The sequence below is a fragment of the Triturus cristatus genome, chromosome 3_2 (genome assembly GCF_964204655.1).
Source record: "Triturus cristatus chromosome 3_2, aTriCri1.1, whole genome shotgun sequence".
In the NCBI taxonomy this organism is placed as follows: Eukaryota; Metazoa; Chordata; class Amphibia; order Caudata; family Salamandridae; genus Triturus; species Triturus cristatus.
In genome coordinates, this window is record NC_140584.1 from 535,604,372 (window position 1) to 535,627,401 (window position 23,030).

The 23,030-nt window shown below is 44.4% G+C and overlaps 1 protein-coding gene across 2 annotated transcripts in view; it reads right to left on the bottom strand.

Annotated features, from left to right (window-relative positions):
• Positions 1–408: 408 nt before the first annotated feature.
• The window catches only part of TCP11L1 (t-complex 11 like 1), a 343,218-nt gene continuing 320,596 nt past the window's right edge, over positions 409–23,030 (bottom strand). For both annotated transcript variants that reach the window (XM_085648244.1, XM_085648245.1), the window contains exons 9-10: positions 13,822–13,994; positions 409–2,690 (exon numbers count right to left, since the gene is read on the bottom strand). In XM_085648244.1, the coding sequence (XP_085504370.1) occupies positions 2,479–2,690; positions 13,822–13,994 (385 nt within the window). In that variant the 3' untranslated portion in view covers positions 409–2,478. The remainder of the gene's footprint in view (positions 2,691–13,821; positions 13,995–23,030) is intronic.

A 23,030-nucleotide genomic window follows, 5' to 3' on the forward strand; every position in this document is an offset into this window, starting at 1 on the left:
ATGTTTTTTTCCTGGGGCAGTTGTACTGCAGGATTTCAGATCTGACTGATCAGAAAGGGGAATAAAGGGTTGATGTGGTTTTACCACATCTGAAATCTGTACATCTTCTCCAATTCATGACATACTCACACACGGATATTCCTCTAGACTGTGTTGGTAGGGACTTGAAAGTATCCCCTCAGAAGATATACTGCATACATCCAGACATTACAAATTATTGCCATGTGTAAGAAGTTCACTTTCTAAATTACTCTATTTTCACTGTTACTTTCCTGTGAATATATTTGTTTCTGGTGAAGTCAAGCATCTACTAATACACAATATAACTAATATTTGACTGTGCATTTACTGCTTTTACACAATGTGTATTAGTTACCATAGAAAAGACTGAAGCATATATCGCTCACATAAGATGTTAATATTAATTTAATCAATTTGTGACAAACATAATTGCTACTTTGTAACATTCAAAGGAAGGGGATGCATTTTCAAACCCAGCACATCGGTATAAACTGGGGTTTCAACACCTGACACTCATGCAGTAATACATAAAATGTATACTCTAACGTGTGTTAAATACAAAGATACAGACACCTATATATGTTCTATGACTGCATGGTAATTGCAGAAAAAGGATATAGCATGTGCAAAAATTAAGCAGTTTCAAATAAAAATGTGCAATAACAAATTACCCTCCACCACTGCGGGAGAATATCGACATCACATCCCAACCTAACATTTAGTCATTCCCACCAGTAGTTTTACCACAGCCTAAATAAGGACAGTACAGTGCCACTGTAACTTCAAATAGTTGTCCTTGCTGCCGGGGAAAGGGCAGGGCTAAGTATATACTGGCCTGATTTCTAAGCATACTACATTTATTAAATTTTAATTTTAAGTAAGTAAACAGTTATTTCCCTATTTTGCTCTTAGCTCTACCGTTACATCAAGTTTCTCCCAATCTGGGCCTACAACATAATCCTGTGAAAACAGGATTTTATATAACCGCTCAAAAACAGTCAAATAGATTAGTTCCTTTTTAAGTAATACACATAGTAACTTACTTTCCTTGGCTTTGCCCTTAGCTTGGCAAGATACATTAAGTAGTATGAAGCTACCCCCAATCTGGGTCTACAACAAAATCCTTTCAAAATAGGACACAATAAAACCTTTAAGGTAGAAACCTTTTGTGCCAACATATTTAGAGGCGCAACTTCAAATTAACAGCTTTATTTAGCATTTTGTTTATTAGAAAAGGCAATTTCTGTGTTAGAGCAGTATCTTCTATGATCCGATAATCTAGTGCATAGAGACATCATGTATTATGTTTGACATCACACTGGCATGGGAAAGCACAATTCTATTCTTCTTACAGCCTCATTATGAAGTCAGCGCAAAGTGGAAAATCGTGCACAAATGTCTGCACACAAAGGGCCCTTCAATGCAGGTTTTTATCAATGCAAACTCCCTCAGGTAGAAACTGGAGGAATTTATGAATTCAACACAGTGCACAAATGGGAATGCTGCGCAGTATTATGGCTGGAAATACCACAAGTCATTCCACATTGCCCAAGGAAAATGCTGTTTCAGGGACACAAAATTTTGTAGTAATATTTCGGTGTGATTTTTAGTAAGCAATTTGAAATGAAAGGCAATAAGGTTCACTGCAAAAAACACACTAAACCAGCATTCACATCCCTTGCAGGACATGTTACACGCTGTGTAATCAATACTGTTTTCAAACTGTTTAATAGTGAAATCCCTAAAAACTGTTTTGGGAAGTAGCAAAAAGCTGTGAATTGGTCTACTGCAACAGCAGACTAAGCATTATTAGACCAAACTATCCCTTCTGATACAGATTCGCTATAGGACGTTTTTGCTCCAGGCTACCGCTGGACAGAGTGGGGGTGAGCACATCATAACCTAAGAGACTCTACAGTATAAATATTTCTAAAACTTTCATATGCAAAAACAAAATTTCTTTGGAAAAACTTCATTTTTCTTAAAAGCAACATTATTTAAAAAAACCTTCATTGCTCGATAAAATGGTCTAAATGACAAAAATATAAAGTTTCTGCTCAGTCGTGTTTTAGAACTGCCTTCCACCATTAGAAACAACAAATCAGCCTGATGCATTACTGATATATGTGTCTAAATTATTTTTTTAAATAAATTTGAATGACTACGCTGCATAATTTGGCGTCCCACAACAGTCAAAGGAAGGGTGGCAAAAACACTTCTTTCATCTTATATAATTGTAAATACTTAAAGAATTCCATCATGGTGCAAACTCTTGTTCTTAACAACAGAGAATACACATATCTTTGACCTCATTATCACTGGGATTTTCCCGTTATAAAAATGTGTTATACTGAGCTATTTTCACAAGCGTAAAGAATCAGTTTGTACAACAATCAACTCGATTGTTGTCTAAGCAGCACATAAATGATCAAATTATACTTCAGGTGATTTCACTATTCAGTGAGAATCATCCTTATGAAGTATCTTACTGAGGATCATATCATAATGAGGGCTGAACACAATCTTGTTATAATTGACAAAACGAGTATATCTGATGGCTATCTCCTCAAGTTCTCTCTGAATGGGCCCCAAACCGCCAGGAAGCACAGGAACAGATTTTTGCTGGCTTGCAGAAAGGTGACTCTCTAAAAACTTCTGAATTCGAGAATCTGCAAAAGACAGAAAAAATCATCATCAGATGCTGATATTTTTGTTATAGTACTCTCCTGTTTTTCAAATTTCTACACTAATTGCTCGAAATTTGAATTGCAAGCTACCACCATATTTTAACACTGCATCATTATGTATCGCATATAAGGATCAATGCATCATTATGTATCGCATATAAGGATCAATGCTTCATTATGTATCGCATATAAGGATCAATGCTTCATTATGTATCACATTTAAGGATCAATGCTTCATTATGTATTGCATATAAGGATCAATGCTGCATTATGTATCACATTTAAGGATCAATGCTTCATTATGTATCGCATATAAGGATCAATGCTTCATTACGTATCACATATAAGGATCAATGCTTCATTAAGTATCGCATATAAGGATCAATGCTTCGTTATGTATTTCATTTAAGGATCAATGTTTGAAGCCAAGCAAACGGTGTGGTTAAAATTTCCTAAGATCAGATTCATCTGGATGATTTGAAGTATCTTTGTAACGTCTACACCAATAAAACATCTTTATTCATGTGACATTTATTAAGGCATGTGAATGCACTGAAATATGACACAAAACGCTGATAACAATAAGACTTCATGGTTCTAAATGATCCAAAATATTTGAGTAGAGGAAATACACAGTATTAAATCAAACTCAACTCCATCAAGACATTAGGAAGATGCATTGTTAATTAAATCACGAGATAATAGTGAACCACTATTAAAACATTTGGACACACTATGCAAGGCAAAAAACAGTCGGTTAGAAACAACGATCTAATATTGTTAAAAACTACTACTGATAAACCTAGTATATTGACAAATGGGGGGCTCGGTATTTGTGGCTCATATAAGGGAACTAATATGCAAAACAGACCAATGGGTTTGACTATTGTGTTAAATATAACAAGAAATATAAATCTTAAGAACATTAAAATAATAAAGCTCAAACATTGATTCTTAAAAAAGCTGATGTAAATAACTATATTTGTAAGCTGTTATGAACAATTATACAATCTCCCAGGGCTACCCCCACAACCTGCTGACTATGATGAGGGCTGGTGTCTGTAAGCTAGTTCACTGGAATAGCTCTTACACGTCCTGTGGTGGAACTGCTTTGAAAGAGACAAGAGTTCCAAGGATCATGGTGTGGCTAGAATGTCCTTGAATCGTTCAAGCAAGAAGTCCAACTTCTCTCCAAATAATCTAGAGGCGTCAAAAGTTATGTTCATAAGGAATGCTTGGAAATCACCAGAAATGTTGGTTAATCACATCCAGATGTTCCTTCTAAACACAACCCTAGATACACTAGCTCTGCCAGCACAGTCTGTGGTGTTGAAACCAGCACATAAGACATACTTAGCCGTATCCTGGCCATCATGTATTGTTTGACTCATCGAGGCCCTCAGTTCTCCCAGGATGGCCAGCAAGATCTTGCTGGCAATTCCCCATAAAGCATGGGTGTTCCTGCCCAGAAGGCACACTGCGTTTAAGGCTCTTAAGGCTAACCTAGCTGAAAAAAACATCTGTCCCCAAAGGCATCAATATGTTTCAACTTGTTAGCCAGGATCTGAAAGGAAGGCATTAAGAGTGACTTTACTCGTCGATGTCTGTGCCACTAAGTTTTCAGGTGTAGGATGCCTTTTCAGAAAATCGGGATCATGTGGGGTCAGTCTATGTCATCTGCAAACAAGTCAACTGATTGGGAAACCAAGCACTTCTTGGACCAAGTGGTCATGCTTGTAAGAGCCTCACAGAATGGCAATAGTGGCTGAGAAGAAGCTGTACAATGAGGTGGGAGAAGACTGTCTGCCTCCTTATCATCAGTGTCATGGGGAACATTGTGCATACCATGTAAGAGTGGGATCCAAAATAGGCCTATAGCCTTTGAAAGTATTGGTGTTGAGGCAGAGGTCAAGGATTAGAGTCTGACTGGTTGCGCTGTGTTATCTCGTAGCCGGACATAGTTCTGGTGCGTGCTGGCTCGGAGTTGAAGACTGATGCTGGAGTAGGTGCTTGTGGACCTGGCTTCACATTAACTTGTTGGAGATGTGGGTCATCCACTTGGTGTTGAAAGGTGTCCATTACATCAGCCCGGGCGGTGTTGAGTGAGCTTCAGGCTCTCATGGTTCATCCACTGTACACCACCTTCCACCAGGACAAACTGGTTCTCCGAACGTTTGCCTATTTCCTACCTAAGGTGGTGAGTCCATTACATGTCAGTCAGAGGACATTTATCGTCAGTCAGATGCTAATCCTTCTGAAGTTCTTTGCTTCCCTCACCTCTCTAAAGAGCAGGAGAGGCGCTATTGTTTTGATCCAAAGAGTCCTTCATTTTTATATTGACTGTACCAGGGAACACAGACTGAACAATCAGCGTTTCACTGGATTCACCAGAGCAAAGAAGGGCAAGGCTGTGCAGAAGAGGACAATTTCTCAAAGGATTGAAGTCTGCATTAAAATATGTGAGGCACTGGCGAAGAAGCAGCATCCAAAAGGCTTGAGGCTCACTTCAACCGCCAAGGCTGCAACTACTGCGTTGCCCGTTCAGTCCAGCAGAACTTTCTGATTTAAATGGGGTATCTATTCTAAGGTAAGGAATCTGGGGTTAGAAGATTCTTCACCAAAAAACATGAAACTTACCATCTGTAATGTCTTTTCTAGCAGAGACTATGAGCCTGATTAAGAGTTTGGCGGATGGGATACTCCGCCACACATGTGTTGGATGTCCCATCTGTAGTATTACAAGTTTCATAGAAAATAATAGAATTGCAATTAGGTGGACAGGTAACTCTGCCCGCCAAACTCGTCATCAGGCCCTATATCTAACTGCAAATTCGTTACCGACCCTCCTTTCCTCCCCACGCTGGGAACTACTCCCATTCCACTGGAAGGTCCTCCTTAACTTCAACACACTTGACAAAACCATTCTGACGAGTCTTCGCGTCTGTTAGCGTGGAATAGGTCAAGAAAGAATCTGATGTCAGTGTGCAGGGGAGGCCAAGCCTATTTCACTAGGTAGCTCCTGTCTGGCTGGGAGTAGCTTTTCTTTCTGCTCTCGCCTGATGGGAGCAATGTGGTGTTTTGCTCCTACCTAGCTGGGAGCAGCTTTTCTTTCTGGTCTTGCTGGGTGGGAGCAATATACAGTGTCCCGGGACATGGGGTCCTCGAGACACTGGTTCTACATTGAGTGTAGGGTTTGGGGTCCCTAGGGCCATAACATGGCTTTGGCAGGAGGGCCCTATGCCCCCGCTCCACCCTAATATCACCTAGGGCCCTGGGGGATGCGGTCTCAAGGACCTTGTATGGCTCAGGAAGAGCACACTCCCTTCCTTAAAAAAAAAGAAAACAATGCACAGAACACTTGGGCTGTGGCCCACCCAGAGGGGTTTTAATTGAAAAGGTTTGAGAGTCTGTCTTTTTAAAAGCATTTTATCATGGTACCACCATGAAATGTTTTTTAAAAAAAAGCTTTTGCCCCCACTTGCTGGGCCTACCCTGCCCCCCCATATGGTATTTTGTTTCCTCAGTCCTAAAATGGCTGCGAAACATCTTTGTTGGTGTGAGGCAGCCAATCAGATCTTAGCTTTTATCTGCCGGAGCTGTGGTACTACTGTGTCTCAATATATTCATACATTTTCACAAAAATCACAGGAAGCACACTTTCTGCCAAATTTGGTGTCATTCTGTTAGCAGATCCTATGGAAAATGGGAAGGGAAAACTCATTATGGGACCCTCCCCCTCAATTTCTCTCAGTGTACGCTTCACAGCACACCCTGTAACACTCCAGGAAGGAGATGAGTTGGCTCAACCTTTTTTGTGGAAAGTTTGTGAAGATTCGTCAGACGGCACCTAAGTTATTAGCAAACCAAAAAATTAATTTCCTTTGGAAACCTGGTCTTAACTATAATTGCACAGTGGCGACTGCCACTGTGTGTGTGTGTGTATGTATGTTATATACATACACACACATACACAGACACATATGTAAGATTACCTTACAACCATTTGTTTGTGTAGTGCTGTAGATTACCCATGATCTGCATACTCCTGCCATCTAGTGTTGGACACGGACATTTGCAAATTGTTTTCTTCGGGTCACAAGACCTGGTGTGACCCCATCCTTTGTCCACAATGGAACCGTGCACTGGCTCCACCACAGACAGAGGTCCTGCTAAGCGGGTGAGTAATGTAAGTGGAGTGTGAAGTCAAATACAGAGTGTGGTGAGCATAGAAAAAAAAGTACATTGACAACAACTGTAATTCTCTGTTGTTTCTGGGGAGTAGGGTGGGAGCATGTGAATCTACAGCACTATATTCCATTAACAGATGGTTAAACTATGAAATATTTTCTGTACATAGTATATGTGACTGTAGAGACACATGCTCTATATAGACTATAAAGCAGTTCCTCTGAAAAAATGGTGGCTATTGAGCAGATGACTATGTTTGAAAAGGTGTTCTTAAGACCACTTTGTCAACCAAAGACGGATGTGTTTTGCCTATTAGGGGTATCCGTCTGGCACAGTGGAAATGCTGCAGTTGTGAGGCCATATAACAACTGCAGCATTTCCAGTCCGGTCCCTCATTCTTTTTTTAAAATCATTTGTGTACTGGAATTTTTGTAAGTACAGTACAATAGTAGCAATTTCGATTTGAACATATATTTCATCAATTATACATCTTGTCATGGAGTAGAAGTACATCACAGTGTATTGCCCACTGAACAGTTCTGGAAGTGGCGATGTTGATACGGATAGATGGGTGAGGCAAGTACTGTGTCCATGTAAGGTAGGCTATGAGCTGTACTGGGAGTCGGGCGTTCGCTCTCATTGCAAGCCCTATGCTGTAGTTAGTGCTATGTGCCAGCTAATGATTTAACGTGGAGAAACTGGGGAGATATAACTGTGGTAAGCTGTGTCTCATGTTATGCCACGTGGTAGGGGCCGCCTAACAATTGCCTTCTGGCTAAGCCTCGGGTTGTGCATGCGCAAGGGAAGGAGGGGGAATGGGAGGTCGCGTGAAGGGTGATGTGCGTATTGTCCATTCTTGGCCTCTAGCCTAGACCCACCCAACGTCTATTCCACAGGGGTACTGTCTTGAGACCAGTCCGGTCCCTCATATAGACCGGACAACACACAACATATTTGTAAATGGTTGAAAGGCCACGGCAAACAACATGGGTGACAATGGGCACTTCTGATGTGTACCCCACTCCAACTCCCACTTGGGTAACACCAGCCCACCAGTCTTAGCTCTGGCCTCAGGATGGGTGTGCATTATTCTGATCCATTGGAAGACACCAGCTAAAAAATTAATTTCCTGCAGCACTCCAGTATATATTTCTACCCAACCGTATCAAAGAACTTTCCATGGTCAAACGAGGTCACAACATATTGTCCCTCGTCTGATCGCAGGTGGTGTTTCATGTGTACCAGGTGACGCAGATCAAAAATCATGGCCCTTTAGGGATAAAGCCAGACTTGGTCTCTGTTAAAAAGCAGGTGCATAACCACTTCCAACATGTGGACTAGTAGTTTGATAATTTTGGGGTCCAAATTGATTCTGGATAAAAGTTGGTAGGAGTCCATCTCACCGGTGTTCTACCCTGCAATAGGAATAGTAATAAGCAATGCCTCTCTCATCATGGGAGGAAGGCATCCCTTCTGGTAGGCCCCCTCCTCCACCCCCGTATCTTTTTCCATAAGGAACGCAGTGGTCAGTTTATAAAATTCGGGAGGACGTTTGTCCATACCAGGGGTTTTCCGACTTTGCATTCCAACTAGGGCTGCACACACCTCTTCACTTGGAATAGGTTGGTCCAAATTTATCGAAAATCAAGACAGTCCCTCTGACCTCAAGTAAGCAGTAAGTCCGTGGTCATCATGCAACCTCATCTGTGTGTACACCCTTTGTAGATATGATTGGAATGGCCCGGTGATGGCGTCTTGAGTCTGGTGAGCTCGGACCGTATCATCAGTAATAGAGGAGATGCATGTTCTGTTGAGTTACTAAAACAGACTTATACCCCTCTCTATGTGGCTTCTGGAAAAATGGCTTGTGGGTGTATTTATCTAGTCTTTCCAGTTTGGGTGATGCTTGATGTCAACCAGAGTCTTGATATCTTATCCCCCCTAAAAGTGGGGAATTTGTGATTTTACCTCAGTCTTTGTCACCTAATCCTAATCTCTCGTCTGATTTGTACAGCTACACCCACTATCCTGCCGATGGCAGCACCATGGACCACCCCCGTCTTCTCCTCCCATTTGTTAACCCCATTTGCAGAGGACAATACTCGGTTGTGACCTTAAGATGATGGGCAGCGAAATCACCTTCTTTGAGGGATTTGGTCCACAGCCTTCAAAGTAGGAATATATAAATATGTCCGGCTGCCGTGAGCCTTAATACAACAGAGAAGTGATCAGAGAGGATTCTGCCCATGCAGCTACCCGAAGGCAGTCAGCACAGATCTTTTCAAAGGAAAAATGTATCTAATCTACTGTAGGAGCCACGTGGCGGTTACTAATACAAATATACTCTATCTTGGAGGTGTCCGAGTCCTCGTGGATCGACTAGGAGCATTTGATCAATGACCTCTATTAGCTGGGTGGACATCTAAGTGTGAGATCTGTCCTCTGACAGATTTCTGTCCATCGTATGGGAGAAAACATTATTAAAGTCGACCGTCCACATCATTGTGGTGCCTATATGAGGTAAGGTGAATTTCTAGATCCTGAGGATGAATGCAATCCATATTAGAGGCCTAGACATTGAGACAGAGAGGCGCATCTTCCAGGGTGCCATAATCAGATAGCTGTCCTCAGGGTCGTAAGGCACCCCTCCACAAAATATAGTTGTCTTTTACACTTTGTGGCTAATTTAGCATGCTTCTGTCAATTCTTGAAGAAATACTATGCCAGCGTGTTGCCGCTGAATGTAGGAGAAGATTCTATGTCTTTTAGTATAGTTCTTTAAATCCAAGACATTCCATTTTAGTAGTTTAAGGTCATGTATCATTGGGGTACAACACACCCTTGTGCCCACATAGGATCAAAAAGGCAGAGTCAATAGCTGTGTCACTGCGTGTAGTGTGTGCATCATATCATGCCTCTCCCGCCATGCGCTTGTGAATGAAAACCTTACACCCCACACACCTTCTTCAGGCACTAACTTAGCCTTTTAATAAGAGACTGATAATGTGTGGGTCAAAAATCTCAGTCCATATGCATCCTGAAATGCAGTGCAGTAACAACATTACTTCTGTCAGTGCCATGTAGCTCACATAAATCCTCAAAGACCTGGCCCACAGCACATCCTCCCACCAAAACAAAACCAAAGACAAACTTAACCAAATAACAGATCATTCCAACTATATAGGACAACACCAATTCAGACCATTCTACCGCCAGTCCCATAGGTCTTACTCCCTCGTGGTCATTGAGGCGTCCAGTGGAGGAGGGTTCATGGGTCAAATGGCGAGAGCGTAGCCCTGCCATCCTCCAATCCTTACTGGTTGAGGGCACATGTAGTTCAGGAAAGCATTCCCTGCTATTACTTAGCAATTAGCGTGCCATTAATGACAAACACTATGCGCTCCAGGGACCCTCTAGTTGAGTGGATGTGTGTTTCTCCGACAACTGTGCTCTGGATCTATTTGTGTGCTGCATTCTGCATCTTGTGCCCCTACGGTTGCACCAACTGTCCAGTCAGTCCCAAGCAAGCTTAGGAGAGGAGAAAAAGTGTGTCTTATTATCTTTTGATGACTTTAGGCTTGTCTGGATAGAGAAGCATATATTTCAGGCCTGCTCTTCCCTACTTTAAACAATTTCCTTTCCTGCTGGGCTGTCTGGTGTATTCTGGGTAGATCTGTATCATCGTTCCCTCATAAAGTGCCGTGCCTTGCTGCTATGGCAGGTCCACTGCAGGTTGGCATCCCTGTCACGGCGTAGGAGGGGTGATGTTCATGTCTTGGTGGCGGGGCGGCGCCACCACCCTGTGTTTGTCGGACAACATAAACATTGGGATGATGCGAGTCCGATTCCCCGCACCCCTCAGGAGATGTTGGCCTATAGCTCACAGTGCACAATCCGAACCCCTTACCTTAGAGGGTAACACATGTGTGTGCAGCCTCAGAACATGACAATCCTGATCCCCCAAGGAAATTGTGGTAACAGATCTAAAAACTTTTCGTTTGTATTCTCATGCATACCCAAAGAAGTACACAAGAAATACTCAGCAAGGCTTTACAATATTTAGTATGGCATTGTGATTCCTGCATAAAATACATGCGATGTAATTAGAAATGGAATGAAACAGATTAGCGTAATTAGCATTACTAGAACAGTGAAAAGAATTAACATTTCAACCATTGTGTGAAGACAGTGAATATATGCAGGCATATAAGTACTGTGCATATGTGTACTCCTAACAAGCGCTCTCTAAACTAGCCTTGCCTAGGGAGGGTCATCTGCCAAATCCCTCAGAGTGGACTAACTTCCAGTTACCTGTGGGTGTCATCAGGCTGTCCGTCTTGGTGTAGAGCTAGAAATTCCTAGTGTTGGTACGCAGGAATCAGCGGAGCTGGAATTCAGACATGTGGTAACCCCGCAGTGGTCAACTGAGTGCTCCTCTGCCGAAGCAAGGAAGTGGTTGTGCATTTATAACACTAGAAACCATGTGGTCATGTCGCAAACCCTGTTTAGGCCGCAGTTGTTTATTCTAGTAGTATATCGGTGTTACCAATCAGACAAATAACAAATATGATATTTGCGCAGAGAACTTTATCCCTCGTACTAAATGTTCAAGGTGTCTTGATAATGTACACACGAAGTAGAACTATAAGCAATGCAGATTCAGAGAAGGTTATCTTGCATTAACACACACGCAAATGTAAAAAGTCTTCTTGTGTAAAAGAGAAGGCAGCTTAAGAAACGTGAGCACGTAAATGGAGGTGTTTCTGCAAGGCTTATCCTGACCATATGATACTGAGAAGTAGATGAAAAGACCCTTAGGTTTTAACACAGCTAAGATACAGTCTACAAGAAAGAGTACCATTGATGGGCCCTCCACCTTCTCTAGAAAGCCCAAAAAAGCCAACATTCTAGCACCCAGATCTGCCATATATCCTCTGCCCTCAACTGCAGAGCTTTTGTCATCTCTTGAAACTTGATCACTGTTGCACGCATCGCCAGCATATTTGTCTGGATCGTGGACTCCGTGTACTCCACAACCTTTGTCAAAACCAAGAGCTTTTGAAGGTCTGTTCTCACTAAGGTCAATTTGATTGCCATACTGTATATATTATGCACCAAGGTCTGGCGTGAGTCCTTGATCGCCCGCATCATATCTGGGGTCATCAGCTTTACACCTCCACTGTTACAGAGGATGCTACGAACGTCTGGACGCCACTGTGTATTGCTCTGTGCCAGTTTACCAGACTTCTGCTTCTCCATACCAGAACCAGGGAGGGGCATAGGCATCCCCATATGGATCTTCGGGGAGCTCCGCTATCTTGTGTGCCGGCCCAAAGTCTCCCCAGAGGCCGTGGTAGCAATCATAGTCCCTAGTTGTTATAGCTACAGAAGGAGGGTACCCCCACGTAGGATCACCAGTCAGGTAACAGATGTGCACAGTGCCCACAATTGGTTTATACTTCAGGGCTTCCACACCAATGGTTATTCCATGAGGCCTGCTACTTCGCATTCCCCTGCTCTATCCCATATTATACTTCTTGGCTCAATTAGTCTCAAGGATTCCAGGCCAACATCCAAGGTGCATGCCTGCAGAAAGTGGACGAGCCGCCTAGCAACCACTCTGCGCCATTGCTGCTGTAATATTAGCTCCCCAGGACTGCCTATGACCGCAACAATTGTCCCTCAGCACAGAACACCAGGAGATGCAGATCACTTCCTTGTCCTCCTCAGGCAATCACCCAATAGTCAGCTCAGTCAGAAAATCAGTGCCACAGCGCCATCCCCCCAGCTCCATCACAGTTACCTCTGCAAACGCCCAGCAAGGTATCATACGCTTGTCGTTGATGCCGCAGGGACACCAAGAGCAGGACAAAGCCGCTTTACAATTCAGCAGTGCCAACTTCAATCCACTCTGGATAGTTCCATTGGAGCGCAGGTGTGCCCTCTCTCACCAGAGGGCCATGGAAGCACTCAGGAGCAGTTCTAGAGAGAGAAAGACGCACCTCCGTCATCCCCAGGGCAACAAACCCTGCTGCAACACATCCCTTTCCAAGGGTTCTCAGGGTACAGTGATCGCACAGCTGGAAGACTGCAGCCCCCCTGCACTGAGCCTCCATTCAAAAGATGGCCTCCCAGTCCTGCAGCAATCCTCTAGGGTGCTGCTGTCTTGGATCTCCCAGTGGCCTCTAAGAAATCACGATTTGCCCCACCAGGGCACAGCCAAGAGGCTCCTTGACTCACATATACAGCAGTACAAATGTCCCTTAGTCGGGTATCTGGTCATTTCAGTGTCGGCTGGTAGTTGTCTGCAAAGATTTCTCAGGATGTTATTGTGAGCCGCATGGAGGCAAGCAGGGACGTGTCTACTCCGCCATCTTGCCGGCCAATTCCTCATGTTTCAGTTTTATAGAGCATTTAAGTCCTGCTATGTGCAAGGCATCCAGAAAAATTGAAACCAAAAAGCTTGAAAGATTGGAGTGATCTTTATGACCTTCAAAACAAACGGGTGCCCTGGGTAAGCCATTCTAGATAGCAAAACATTCCTAAATGAAAGGAATCCATTGAATAACAACACTGCATTTAGCCCATACTTCACCAATCCAGTGCTTAGAGAATGCCAGAATAATACTAATACTTTCACATGGAATGTTCTCCAACAAAAACGGAAACTTGCACAGAGCTCCCCCTTTTTTACCTTCTGTAAAACTGTAGATCCAGCAATTTGGATGTTCTCCTTAAGTAAGTAATATTTGTGCCATTAAAAATGACTCATATCTTCTAATTATTAAAAGGAAAGGCTAAATGGGATACTATGAATATGATAACGCGCGTATGACATTTCACAGATGTGTGTTAAGCATTTTTTCACTGTATAAAGCGTTAACTATCAAACACAAATCTTTTTATAGTACAGAAAGGCAATTACCTATTAGCTTATGTATATGGTTATTTGGGTCTGCTGCAGCCTGGATCTGTCCTTTCATCGCAGTCTCTTTTTCAGCAGAAAATGGAGTGAATCCATGATGAGATAGACAACTGTTAACTTCAGCACATATCTTCTCACTGATAGTAGCCATAGCTTCACTTAAATTAAAGGAACTAGAAAAAAAAATAAACTGTGAATATTGCTAGTAACACATTGCAGAAATATAAGCACCGCTCAAGTATCCTTATTAAAATAGACACTGCACTGATAGGAAGGAGTAAATACCTACAGTAAAATAAGGTCATCACAATTTAGTTTAAAGCAGTCTATATTTTTAATAATTATTTGTTTTCATATACAGCACGATACCACACTTCTTAGCATTTCTAAGTGATACAGTGCATGTTGCTATTGGCCAATAACATAGTATCCAATTTATCAAACACTCTACTCTAAAACCAAAGTGTGAGTTGGCTTTGCCAGAATTCAAACTCACAGATTGCTGGCCGACCAGAGGTCTGCAGCAAACTGAACTTGCAGAGCTATAGCAATAAAACTATTCCACCTCTACCATGTCCTCACCTAGAACTTCTTGCAGGGCAACTAAGAATATAGAAATTATATAACTAACAATCCTTGGCGGTCCAAGGGTCTTATAGACATATAGAACAAATTACTTACCTTCTGTAACACTCTTTCTTGTAGAGACTTTTTAGCATCAGTATCTGCACATTGTTCATATTCCCAGGGCATCAGTCTGAATCTGGCAAAGTTTAAGCAGTACCTCGGTGCAGTAAAGTGGCACCAATAGGCTCCACATGGATGAGTTATACGCGGAGCCCACATAGGTGCCTTCCCTGCGCTCTGACGTTGGTTGCTTTTGAGGCAGTCCGTGCCCTTGATGCAGAACACCGCGAGAAAATTGGTCGAGAACCGAGTACAGACTGGAATCAGATCTGGCAGGGTTGGAAAGGAGTGTGTGGCTAAATAGAGCTTCCACCGGAAAGAACATTACTGAAGGTAAGTAAATTATTTGTCTGACAGAGATTGTTAGGGGCACATTCCTCACCTTTTTCAATAAATACCAGAGCAATAAATATCCAGAGGTGGGTCTGCAAATGGACTCAAACCAATAAATCCTGCAGGACTGAGCATTCACAATGCTCCACTCGGTGAACTTGACTGTCCAGGCAACAGTGCTTTGTGAACATATGGAGGGAAGCCCACGTTGCCACCAGTCAAATGTCCAGGACAGGGCTTCAGAGTGTTAATACAGTGATAGCAGCTTTGGCCCTGGTAGAGTGAGCACACAGTCCTTTCAGAGGCTGCTTTTTAGCCAATGCTTAGCAGGTCTAAATGCAGAGCACGATCCAGTGGGGGATAGTTCTCTTCTGTACAGTCTTGCTTTTTTTTCGTTCCAGCAAACCCCACAAAGAGCTGATTGTCCATCAGGTGTTCTTTGGTACAATCTATGCAGAAACTCTGTTCTCTGTTGTGGTCCAATCAATGAAATCTCTCCCCCTCCGAAGAAGGGTGAGGCGGAGCATGGAACGGCAGTAGGGTGATGCTTTGACCAACATGGAAAGGCACCACTACTTTTGGCAGAAATGTTGCCACAGTCTGCAAAACCAGTTTGTTTGGGAAGAAGGTGGTGTATGTTGGATTAACAGACAGCCTGAAGCTCACTTACATACCGTCCTGAGGTGATAGCTAAGAGGAACATAGTTTTGCCAGATAAGGAACCATAAGGGGAAGGTGTGAAGCGGCTCGAAAGGAGTGCACATCGAATAGGTGAGGACCAGATTAAGGACCCAATGGGGCATCACAAAACCAGAAGGGGTAACATATGATGTAGCTCTTTCAAAAATAGCATCATTGGTGACTCGAACAAAAACAGCTGACCTGGCAAACATAAGAAGGCTCAAAGATAGCCATTAACTGTACCCAAAGCAAAGCCTTGCTGGGCAAGAGACAAAACAAACAACAGAAAATTAGAAAAAGTAGCCTGGAGGGGTCTATCTGGTGTGTGCGCCTCACCAAACCCCAAAATTGTCCCAAAGACAGGGGTGTACAATTTTTGTTGAGGGATGCTTGACTGCCAAAATAACATCGACCCCTTCTGGAGGAAGGTCGAAGGTGTTCAGCTGTCACTGCTGCATCTCCAAGCATGAAGGTGGAATTTGCGAAGGCCAGAGTGCAGAACCCTGCCCTGTCACTGCGACAGCAGGTTCTCCTGGATGCGTAGCCTGATTAGAGAACATATACCCAAGCCCAAGAGTTCTGGATACTATACTCTCCAATGCCCATCCGGTGTCAATAAGATCACTTTGGCCCAGTTGGTCCTGATCTTCTTGAGAACTCAAGGCAGGAGTAATATCGGTGAAATGGCATACAGGAGTCCCGAGTTCCACTTGAGGCAGAAGGAATCTCAGAAGGAGAGATGCCTTGGAAACTCCAATGCACAGAAGTGCTGAATTTACACGCTCTCTGCGGTGGCGAAGAGTTTGCGCCAAGGTTATCCCCATTCGCAGAAGACATTTTGCTCCGCCTATGGGTTTAACTGTTATGATCCAAGAGGCGTTGATGAGCGTGGTTGTCTGCCCTGGCATTCAAAGATCCTGCCAAGTGGTTCACTACCAGCAAAATTCCTTAGTGGTCCAGCAATTTCCAGAGATGCAAGGCGTTGAGGAACAGTGTCTCAGACCCTATCTGCCCTGTTCTGTTGGTTATAGTACCATTTGGCAGTGGTGCTGTCCATGAGCACATATATCAGCCTCCCTTTCATGGACAAAAGGAAGGGTTTCAATGGTAATGGAGGCCCTGAGCTTCAGGAGATTCATATGGAAACGGGACTTTGTTGGTGACCAGAGGTCTCTGATCTCCACCTCTCCCAGATGACCATCCCAACCTAGAAGTAAATCATCAGTCACCAGTGTGAGCTTTGGTTGGGGTAGAGAGAAGGGTATGCCGCTGACCCAAACACAGTCCAGCAATCAGTACTGCTGGTCCTTTGCAGTCTCCTCCGAAATCTGAATGTGGTGGGAGTGGTCCCCCTTGATGTTGGGCCAACTGGATCTTCAGATTACACTGCAGAGCCTGTGTATGCCACCTGGCATACTCTATCAGCAGGATGCAGGAGGCAATCAGCCCCAGTAGCCTCAGAGTCAACCTCACTGAAATCCAAACCTGAGCCTGAAAGATCGGGATCACAGCCTGAATGTCCTGGACTCTCTTTCCCGGGGTAATGGCACGAAACCGTACCATGCCCTGAAGGGCATTGATGCACCCCAGGGATGGTAGGAGTTCTCTGTAGTCTAGAGGTGGCAAACGATTTCCTGGGGTCATTAAGGTAAGGGACGACTCAAACTCCTGACCTCCGAAGGTGTGCTGTTACCACTGCCATCACTTTCGTGAACACCCGTAGGGACACAGGTGAGACCAAAAGGGAGTACTACAAACTGAACATGCCCTGTACCACCACAAACCGCAGGTAGTGCTGGTGGGCTACTTGTGCCACCGAATTCCAACGGAAGTTGGAGTAGCGCCCTAATAAGCAAATCAGATGGCCAGACTGGTTGAAGAAAATACATGTTTGCCAAATGTTTTAACCCGCTTAGATTCCCTGTAGGGGGAAGTGGTAGGAAATGTTTTGGGATTAGATCAGCTCATGGAAGCTTGCACCACCAGGCTTTCAGGTGAAGTGTCCTGCGAGAGAAGCAGGGTCGCTTGCAGCAGGGCGATGGCACTTGGCAATTTGTCGAGTGAGCAATAGGATAAGACAAGTTTTGGCCCAAACACTAAGGTAACCGTCAAAATGGAGAAGGGGCTCAGAAGATGTTTGTGCCCACTTTTAAAGGTCACCAGCTGTCACTGCTTGATACCTTTTAGAAAAATCAGATAACACACAGGATAAGTGGGAGGATCTTCACAGGTCTGTGTTTGAGTGTTTGAAATTTTTCTGTCTTTAAATAGAACTTTCTTTATTTGAAACAGTTTAAAGAATTATCAAATGTGTTTCTAATAAGTGATCTGACTTAAGAGTGGATTTTTACAACAAAAGTAGTATTGATGACAGTGTCATCTGTTCTGCTAAAAAGGGCTTGAATATTGTCACCAGAAGTTTGCAAGAATATCCTTTAGAAAGAACTTGGGGTGGTTCTGAGATCTGCGTACCATTATAAAAGATTTTTGTATGGTAAGGGCTTGTAACTAGCTAATTCACCTGAGGGAGGTAATGGCGACAAGGAAGGCTACTTTCAACGAAAGGAACTGAAGAAGGCATGAGTGCAAAGGTTCAAATGGTGGCCCCAAAAGTCTGGTAAGTCAGGACTATATTTAGGTTGCAAACTTGGCAGAAGGGGTATTACCCTTTTGAGGCCCTCCATAAAAGCTTTGAAAACTGTTATTCTTAACGGAGAGTTATGCTGTTGTTTTGTAGGTGAGCAGGGATTGCACTTAGGTGGAGCCATAAAAATGTATAGGCTAACCCTGCTTTTTTAGTAGCTATTTCAGTACTGTACGGTTAAAGGGTTAGTTTTATTGGTAATTCAGTAATGGACAAATCTTTTCCATTTGGCTGCATAGCAAGCACGTTTTGCAGAGCGTCTACCCTCCCAAAAGATAAACATACATTCTTGTGGTAGATGCAAATACTCAAACTCTAGACTTCGGGTGCCATATCGCAAGATTGAGCGTTGCTGGGTCCAGTGCCTGATCTGCCCATGTAACAGTACGAGTAGATGTAGTCTGTGTGGATGGATCAGATCCTTACCCTAAGGAACATCATAGAGCAGTGCATGGAGTGGCAGAGACTTTATACATTAACTTTAATGACTCTGAGAAAGCCTTTGACCTCTGGATTATACTGAGAGCCTATGGCATACTGCAGCAGATAGTTCTCCTCATCAAGAGCTTTTTCACTCAAATTCTGTTTATTGTATATCCAAACATCAGTACATACGTAGTACAGCGCCAACTTTAGTGCAAACGAGCAATAGGCAGTCCTGATTGAATTTCAGAATGACATGGGAAATGTCTGCACTAGCATTTGCATTGGAGTAATAATACATCAGCCACGCATGAAATATAGCAGGCTGCATTGGGATACTGTCTGACAAATGCACAATAATTTGTGAGCAGCATCGTATGGCTGTGCACACAAATAAAAAAATGAGAGACAAGATTAAGCATTCTCTTAAAACCTTGAAGAATCCATAGTAAACATAAGAAGAATAGGTTGAAGTTTGGGGCAAGAGGAGGGGCCATGTGTGAGAAAGTGGGTTTCTGTTGCAGTAACCCCCCTTTTTTTGCCTAATAGCTGATGCACTTTTCCTTGTTGTGCCCTGGGCTCCTGCCAATCAGGTGCCCAGGGCCTATGTTCCTTCCTTAAAACACACAAACTCCCAATTGGCAAACCCTGGCCACATGTCAGCCCCTGGTAAATGGTACCCTAGGTACCCAGGGCCTTGTGACCAGGGAAGGCCTCTAAGGGCTGCAGCACTCATTGTGCCACCCTTAGAGGCCCTGTACCCTTACACACACACACTGCCTTTGCAGGCTGAGTGTCTGGGTGCAGGACAAAACAAAGAGTCGACATGGCACACATCTCTGTGTGCCATGCCCATCACCTACACTGCCAAGGCATATGTCAGCCACCCCTCTGGCTGGGTGCCTTATGCCTATGGTGTGGGCACAGGAGCAGGAGCCCTGTGCCCCTACAGTACCCAGGTCCATTCCTGGGCACTGTAAGTACAGTGCTGCCTTTTACAAGTACATGGTGCTGAGAGCTCGTCAAACACGAACTCCACAGCACCATAATGGCAACACTGAAGACTGGGAAGTTTGGTATCAAACTTCTCAGCACATTAAACCCCCACTGATGCCAGTGTGGGATTTAATGTACTAAGCACCCCAGAGGGCATCTTAGAGATGCCCCCTTACAGCTAACCTACAATCCACGTCTGCTCTGAGGCTGCCCAGGCTGCCACACAGCAGACACGTTGCTGGACCCCTGGGTGGGAGAGCCCCTGCTCTCCCGGGCCTGCAACAATGCACATCCTGGGTGAGGTGAGAAATCTCCTCCCCCAGGATGAGCAAAGGGAAGCTTCAAAGGCATGCCGCCAGTTGGAGTTTCCCCAGGCCACTGCAACCCCCCACTCTGGCAGGAAGCTTGGCCGGAAACCCCATACAAGGACAGGGGATGTGCCAGCCTGCCCACCCCACCCCTCAGGTGGGGGAGGCGAGGTGGAGCACATCTCCGGGCTCTCGCCATCTTGAAGATGGGAGGCCCTACCCTATCAGGATTAGGCTACTGCCCCCCTCCCACAGGAGAGAGGCAGGATAGGGGGTGTACCCACCCCAGGACAAGGACCCATTGGTCCCTGGCCTTCACCTACCTGTAACGCCCCTAAATCTAGTATTTAGGGGCCCCCTGAACCTTCCTTCCCCAGATCCCAGATTCGAAACTACAAGAAGAGCAAGAAGAACAAAGACCTGCCCTGCAGCTGCTAAAAAGAGGAAGACACCAACTGCTTTGGCCCCAGCCCTACCGGCCTGTCGACCCTCGAACCTGCTCCTGCTCCAGCGCGGCATCTCTTGTGGCCAGCAACCTCAAAAACCTGGCCTGGCTACCTTTGAACTCTAAAGCCCCTGGGACTCCCATGAGTAGAGGCTCTACTCAGAAGCCTATCTCTAACCCCTGGCAGCAGCCCGGAACCGCGAACCCAGCACACTCTGCACCAGCCAAGCCTGGCCAGTGCCGGAGTGAACAAAGACCCTGAGGACGACCCCACGGCGACTGTGACCCTGAGTCCGGCACCCAAGGACCCCCCTCGACATTCCGGAAGAAGTCTGCAGCCTCAGAACAGAGTGCCACCCCAACCGCGATCAACAAGAGGGTAAGATTCCCGACATCAAAAGGCACCCCTGCACCCGGCGCCCTGCGGCCCCCTGTGCCCAATCCCGGGGTACCCACCTAACCTACAACTACCCAGCTTACCTCTCGAAGTGGTGGTGGCATCTGAAGCATCCTCGTCCCCGAGCTTGCAGCCTTCTTCCAAACCGGAACATTCCCATTGACTTCCATTGAGCGCCTGAAGGCTCAAAAGCACCCTGCACCCAGCCGCCCGAGTGGCCCTGGCTGTGCACTCTCTACACTAACCTACGTCCCCACTTGCCCTGAGTAAGTGACCAGGAGCCCAGCTCCCACAGCCGCGTGGCTTGCCAGACAGCAGCCACCAACCAAGGCCCCCCTATCCCTCATAGGATAACATTGGGCCTAAATCTCTCTGCACCCGGCCGTCCTGAAACCGCTGAGGGTGAACCAACTGTACCTACCTGACACTGGGGGACCCCTGAGTCCATGCCCGGAATTTCAACTCTGCCAGTCGAGTACTTACCCTTAAACCGCTAACTTCATTTTCCTCATAGGGTAACATTGACTGGCTTTTTCTTGAAAAATCTTCTAAGTGTGAACTTTTCAAAACTGCAAATATTCACTAAAAATCAGCCAAGTGACAAAAACGAATTTACTCACCTGCTCTTAGGTGAGCTCCCAGTGCTGGATCTTGGTGCCCAGCCCTGACTCTGAAAAGTGTCCACAACTGTACTTACCTCTAACTCATTTTTCTTCCATAGGAAACCATTGTCTGCTTTTCTGTGAAATTTCTTCTAAGTGTCTATTTTTGCAAAATTGAAATATTCTTTTAAAATCGTACCATTTCTGCAAACGAAATTACTTACCTGTTTCTGATAAGGACCCCAGTCCTGGGTCTAGGTACCCAGTCCTGGATTACTAAAGTAACGATAAAGTACTCTACCTGCAATTTGAATTTCTTGCCATAGAGATCCATTGAATGTTTTCTTTGAAATATTTTCTAAGTGCTAACTTTTGAAATAGCTAAATATTATTTAAAAATCATTACAGTTATTAAGTCGACTTTCATCACTTGATTCTGAGTACTGACCCAGAGCTGGATCTAGGAGCCAGACCTGGAATTTCAAAAGTAATCTGAAAAGTAATTTATTACAAGATAACCTGAATTTACCATTGAGCTCAATGCATTGTTATGTTTAGGAAATAGGATTGTTTATTGCAACCAACTGTGACTGTTTACAAAAATCCATTGCTTATTGCAAAAGTATTTATATTCAATCTCTCATTCTGAGAAAAGTATATTTTTATTCCCTTTGTGGTTCTAAAAATAAAACAAGCATATATTTTATATATATAAACCATTAGCCTAGAGTTCAGTTATTGAGTGTGTGAAACCATTTGCTGGCTGAGTGTGTACAATAAATGCTTTACACTGTCCTCAGGTACTGCCTTACTGCTCGACCAAGCTACCACTTTTGAGAGTAAGGTCATACCTAACTTTGACCTCTATCAGCCTCTGGGGGACTGTGGACTCTGTACACCCTGTACCCATTAGGGAACAGTATATACAGAGCCACTTTCTCACACCATGGTGTCATGCGCAAAGCAGGGTGTAAAGCAGCACCCATTACCAGGTCTCAGCCATCTCAGAAAAGTGGGGTATGAGTGGTAATCTTAATCAAGAAGCTGGAGCATCTGGAGCTTCACAGGACTAAAGCAGGGGAACTCTATGTGCATAAGGTATTGAATTAGAGGCCTCCACAAGCGTTGGAACGTTTTCTCAGTATTTCGCAAATTGTGTGATATCTGTTCCATAACTAAAAAAATATCCCAAACACAGGCAAACCATTGCGCTATTGAGGGAGGGGCTGTCTGTTTCCACATACATGCTATAAGCTGCCACGGTGCTAGGAGCAAGTAACTGATAAGTGTCCAGTCTGCATGAGTCATTACCTGTAGAGCAGGGGGCCTAATGCCCAAAATGCCCGCGAGTATGAGGACGGGAGCGGGTAGCCTATAACATCCTTATTGTGACACAGTATCTCTTTCCAGTATGTCGTAATGACTTTACAAGACCACAACATATGTTGGGAGCCCCCCTTCCCCTCCCTACAACACCAGGGTAAATTACGGAGAGTACCACTGAAACATCAATTCATAAGCTGTTTCCCTGAGAGAGAGACTGCAGTACGTTTTGGTTATATCTTGCCACAGAGTGTCCCATTGATTGGATGATATATCTATCTGGGTGGTGGCCTGCCATGTTGACTGGTAGGTATGGGTACGCATTGGTGTAGAGTGTTGACGCACCTGGTAAGTGTTGGATATGAGGCTT